The sequence below is a fragment of the Dufourea novaeangliae genome, unplaced genomic scaffold (assembly GCF_001272555.1).
Source record: "Dufourea novaeangliae isolate 0120121106 unplaced genomic scaffold, ASM127255v1 scaffold228, whole genome shotgun sequence".
NCBI lineage: Eukaryota > Metazoa > Arthropoda > Insecta > Hymenoptera > Halictidae > Dufourea > Dufourea novaeangliae.
This window is the reverse complement of record NW_015374150.1, coordinates 442,284-448,283: the sequence shown is the minus strand read 5'-3', so window position 1 is coordinate 448,283 and position 6,000 is coordinate 442,284. Positions and strand designations below refer to the sequence as shown.

At 44.9% G+C, this 6,000-nt stretch overlaps 1 protein-coding gene across 1 annotated transcript in view; it reads left to right on the top strand.

Annotated features, from left to right (window-relative positions):
• Positions 1-1,019: 1,019 nt before the first annotated feature.
• The window catches only part of LOC107191483 (neuroligin-1-like), a 39,458-nt gene continuing 34,477 nt past the window's right edge, over positions 1,020-6,000 (top strand). The window contains exons 1-2 of the mRNA XM_015580544.1: positions 1,020-1,050; positions 3,595-3,753. Coding sequence (XP_015436030.1) covers positions 1,020-1,050; positions 3,595-3,753 — 190 coding nt within the window. The remainder of the gene's footprint in view (positions 1,051-3,594; positions 3,754-6,000) is intronic.

Sequence of the window (6,000 nt, the reverse complement as noted above, 5' to 3'; positions counted from 1 at the left end):
GGTCTACACCTTCTCGACGCAGAAAGTTTTATTCGCGAAGTCACGATCGCACAGACGGGGGAAGTGTGGTAGTAACCTGACTTACGACTGAATTTCTGTTCTTCAAACGACGAGATAGGCAGGGGGAGTCGAAGATAAGTGTAATAATGAAATGAGCAAGACAGAAAATCTTGACTTCTACATAAGGTGTTAAAAAAAATGTGACACTTTCGTAGGGTGGATTCTACATGGGAAATTGAGATGAAATTGCGTTTGAGACTTTGTTATCGAATTATTAATTGTTAAATATATGGGTCTGATCGCGTTGGGTTATAGGGTAAATGCACCAATGAATGAACACTTAGAGATTTTATAGCTATTAAAGTCGACTTTTAAATGATAATAATATTAATAGATATTTAGTGCATGAAAATTAGATTTTTTAATATCTATACCTTTTTATACCGTAGAGATTTCAATTTCACAAATTGGAAAAATGTAATTAATTAAATTAAAAATAAAGAATACATATTCCACCAATCAATGAACGATATTAAGTAAATCAACATTTCTAACCAGTGACGCGAAAATTGTTTCAATATCAAACATAGAATTGTAAACGAACAACATTTCAACATTTGCTTATTTTAATAATTAAATTTACTCGTTTTTATGTACGTTCATTCACTGATCCGTGTTTATTTAGTGGTGCGTTTAACGTACAACTCAAACAGCCAATTCGCAGCTGATACACAGCCGCGATCGATGACCTAATGAACCGAACGAAATAAAATGAAATGAATGAGGGAAGCTCGTGAAACAGCTGAAGACTCTGCCTCTCAGGTAGAATAACCCCTCGCGCCAGACGTAATTTCACCTGTATTTTTCAGCAATTAATAATTCAGAAGCCAAGACCTCGAATACAATTTTCATCTTCATTTAACATGGTAGAATCCATCCTCTGTGAAAGTGTTCCACATTTTTGTCAACACCCTGTACAATCGCGTGAACAGTCTCGCACAAATGACCGTTGAAAAGGAATGGTTCATGGGGTGCTATTCGTTCTAAACCGTGAGTACCACCCGGCGAAAACAGACCCAAATCAAATACATTTCCACTCTTCTTTTCCCTTTTCCCTTCTGTTTACCGTACACCACGGCGAAAGTAAATAGGCTGGCATCGTATGAACAGCGCCTAGCTCGCAGATGGGATGGTTTGGGGGGCGTTTGTAACGCGTGATTTGTTGAATTATGACCGAGGGCCAGTGGCGGCGATCATGCTCGCGCGTGTTCCGGCTCCGTATTAGCATACTAAATCCGATTGACGTACTCCGTTCGCAACGACGAGCCCTCTCCCCGTTTTAATTAGCTCGAACGCGATACGTCGTCGTGTGTCGCCGGATAATCCACGGGCATAGAAGTTCCTTTCGAAGGATTTCCATCGGTCGATCAAACGGTGCCTTTGCGCTTTTCCCATTCCGTGGATCATTCGACAGACTGCCGATTTCCCTCTCGACGGTAATAACGCGACTCGTGGACATTCTACCGTTTCGGAACGGGGGAACATTAAAAGGACAACCGATACGCCATTATTATAGCAACAGAGAGAGATAGAGAGAGGAAGATCGTTTTCGTTTGCAGAATCGGCGTTGCCGATGTCGGTGAACGACCCACGCACGCAATTTAGCTACTCACGGGCGCGACGGTGGCCTCTAACGAGAGTTCGCGGAGTGCACTGGCGGATCTTTAATGCCGCCAAGGGGCCTCCTCGACCATTAAATCGAAACGACCGAGCTAATGCCACCTGTTTTTACTGCGAACGCTCACGGGAGCTCGAGACGCGGTACCAAGTTCCACGCTTTTCCGATTTCGCTCGAAATTTGAAAGAATCAAAGACCATAGGCGAAATAGCAATTAATTAACCCGTTCAGAGGGAACAGTCTATTGCGAATGATCAATTGATGGATTGTTTCGTGAATGTCAACGATTTTATATCGAAGTATTATCGAACTCTGGATATTATACCGATAGGTTGAGGGAAAATTGCTGATCGCACAAAAAGTATTTAACGTCGTACTCGTCCAGCACGAGAGCCAGCTGAACCGTAAAGCTTCGAGGGTCTTCCTTCGTCTTTTTTAAATTCGTTCGTGCATTGTCGTCCCGAAACACGGGTATAAATCGATTCGTAGCCAGTTGCCTGGTTTGCGAATCGATAGCCACGGGCTTGTCGATGCGCTCCACGTTCCTCGAGTGGCCATTCTTCTCTCGTCGTGGCGGTCGCGGCCGAACGATACCGATAGGTATCTTAATAATGCTCCGACAATCGAAATCATCGTTCCGGGGTCGCGACTCGTATTTAAGGAGAATTTTCCGTCAAGAATATACACTCGATAGCCAGTTCGGCGCTCCAGTTCCGTTTCAATTACCTCCTCGATTGGAATCATTAGCATGGTGGGACAGTGGTAAATCCGCGGGAAGCAAAGAAACGACGACGACGACGACTACGGTTCTTTTCGTTTTTGCTCGGAGAAGGAGGGAGCTCTTATTAAAAGCGAGTTGGTGGGCGGGCCGAGTGGAAAGCGGAAGTCTGCAAAGAAGGCGTTTCGATCTTGAGACACGACGGCAAGCCGCCCATAATGATCAATCACGGAAATGGCGCATATAAAGGGACACTCCATGGAAACGGGGAGGAAAAGAAAGTCAAAGAGGCTTAATAACCACTGTCATAATGCCGCCGCCACCGTTTCTCCTCTCGGACCGCGTCGATAGAACCGTGAAAAATAAATCGACATTCGAGAGGCTCGATAAATCGACACTCACCGGATCAAAGGGGTCGAACCAAAGGGCTAACCGACGAGAAAAGCCTGACCGGTGAAATATTAATTCCCTTCAGAACTATTCATGCCGAAGAGAAAATAATGGAACTGCGTGTAAAACCGATCGCGTGTTTGCCGCGATCGAACTCTGTACACCGGCGGCGGCAACGTACACAGAACGTTTGATAAAAGCTTTTGATACACCTATCGAAATTACAGCAGTGTGTCCCCAATCAGCGAACTTAGAAACACCTGTCCACGTGTATTCGAATATTTACGTTCATTTAATTGATAGTATTGAATCTTAGGAGGTCGACTTAATTTCGAGACACTATAAATCGTCTTGTATTAATCGTGCATACGTGATTTCAAAGTCTGTGTTGCATTCGATGAAATTGTATTCAATCTTAAAAGAGAGATCAGCATAGAGAAAGTTTCAACTGCACCGTGTTACGAAACGAAAGTGCCATTATTGCTCCGCGCAGCCCGAAACTATGGTTCTCGATTACCTAAGACGGCGAAACTTTTCGAGCAGAACGGTACGGCCGTAGAAGATATCCAAACGTGGGAGGGCGCGGTTCGGAGCGGGGGATCGGCGATAATTTGCTACCGAATAGAACAACTATTTCGACGATGCCATACCCCCGAGATACCCAGGAGAACCCGCTGATAATCCTTTATCGCCACGTCAAAACTTTATAGAGGTGACGTCGTTTTTTGAAAAATGACTCCTTAAGGATGCGCGCGACGTGAACTATCAAGTGCCGATCGGTCATCAGAGATAATTTTATTGATTACAGCTGGCACGAGGGACAGCGGCGGTAGGAGATACCCGGTGATCGTGTTCGTGCACGGTGAGAGCTACGAATGGAGCAGCGGCAACCCTTACGACGGCAGCGTGTTGGCAAGCTACGGGGGCGTCGTTGTTGTTACCATAAATTACAGACTCGGCATTTTGGGTGAGTAGATTCTTGTTCTTCGTTTGACAATCGAACAACTAACACGTTCGGGCGCCTTTATTTTTTGATTATTCGAATCTCCTTTTATACGTAATTTATACAGTAATTTCTCCATGATAGCAAGACGGAAAGGTTTTCAGCCCATAAAAAAAAATACGTATCCCTTATTTTTGACTGCTTAACAGACACACGAAGTTCGATCAAAATCGAAGGGGGACAATTCCGTGCCTTCCCTTGTCAGAGCAAAGTTTAACGAAGAGTGTGGATTTGGCCTAGTGTGAATTTTAGTCTGGCTCACTGTGTCAATAGCGTAGTAATAGAGTAGAATAGTTGTATATAGTGCTAGGAATAGCGCATTATTTTCTAGTTAGTCAAATATATTTTAGTTTATATTACACTTCACCCCTTGGTTACCAAAGCCCATTCCAAATCTCACACGGATAATCAAAAGTGTGGCTGAACGAGCCCATAAAAAGGGACTGTACGTTACGGAAAGTGACAATCCAACGCGTTAGCTTCTCCGACTAACGCATATCACAGAGAGCTCCCCATATTCGAGGTTCAATCAAGAAATTCCGCCGGCCGCGTAGTACGACACATGAATTATCCCGCCAAAGAAGGGTGGAAAAGCATCTAAAAGCGAGCCCTCGACGAAGAAAATCCCATTTTCACCCTTTCGAGCAACAGACAATATCCCAGGCGAAGAGGGAGGAAGGGGGAGTCTTAATTTCGATCCCTTGACGAACGCGCGGAGCGAGTTAAACTTTGTCACCCAGTTTCTAGAAATTCAGCCCCGCCCGACCGGGAACGACACAGAAGCCGATCGTTAGCGCTTCGAACCCGGGTGCCTTAATTACGTGCGTAGAGAACTTGGTGTCGGGAAGGGTGCGAACGCAACTACAACCCTCCTCCTACCCCCGATCAGACGAGCGTAGTCATTAGCGTGGCGACTGTGTGTATCCTCCCGGGGAGTCAGGTGAAACTAGTTACTCGTTTCGGTTTGGCTTTCTCCTGTCCGCGAGAGGGAAAAAACACCCGGTCGAGCCGAGGATTATTGCCCGCGAGATTATTCGTTCGCCACGTTTAAACCGACCCTTTTCCGCCGGTGGCTCGGGAATCTGACAGCTGAATCGGTTAAATTTCAACATGATTTTCGCTCGCAGAATCACATTCGAAACATTTCCCACATCCAATCCAATGAAATCGCGTAGATTGATAGGTGTACTTGATCGAAAACGATCATCAAATCCTGTAGACGGCTACGCACTTTTCAGCAAAGAAGCTTCGAAATTTTCGGATATTATCACCCAAGCTCTCTCTATGCTCTGTTCAATAAAAAGAATCGGTACAAATAACCAAAACATTCACGTGCTAAGACTGATTATTAGCTGGCAACTCTGACTCTCTTTCCAAGTCTGAACTGTCATCACTAGACTGCGGATATTTATGCAAATATCAATTTTTACAGATTTATTTCCGAACACTGGAATTAAACAGAAATTTCTTTACGTGAAGCTTCTACGAGGTCTGACATAAAATTAAAACTATACAAGAATTAATTTAACTTCTCGATATACTGAATTTCAGAAGATAAAATCCGCAGTGTAGTCGTCACTTTCCTTTGTTATACTTACGAACTCGACTCATTGAATGATATACATATAGCACCAATAACCACGGATTTTCGTCCACGGCTAAAATCTGATCAGATTCCAGGGAAAAATCACGTCGCAGGTATTCCGATGCAATTGTGCCGTGTATGTAGATAGAGGATTAAAATCGAGAAATATGAAGGGAAAAAAAAACAGGAGGACGTGTTATTTGCCTGCACGGTCCACGGCGAAGGGATTGAAAGTTTCAGTCAGGGGTGGTTGCCTGGCAACCCGGCCAACCAAATCTAATAGGAAACTCATTACGGCCGCCGGGTCTTCCGTTTCACCAAACTAAATTCTTGACTCTGTGCCTTCGCTCTTCTCCCACGTGACAGCGGCTGCCGCTATTCTGTCTGCGCCGGCAATATACGCGCGGTGGCTCGCCCCGGCAGCAGCTTCTTCGGTGCTATGATATATTCGAGTGACGTCAGCGCGATTCTTCGACGTCTCGTGAAGCTTGAAGAGCTGCTCCCTCTCTGCTAAGGGACACGTATTTCTGGAAATGAAACCGACGTTACGCGCGCTCGCGGAAATTAATCGGGGACATTCCACGGAGCCAATTGTCGAACGGAGGTTAAGTTCTTGTAATCAAGGA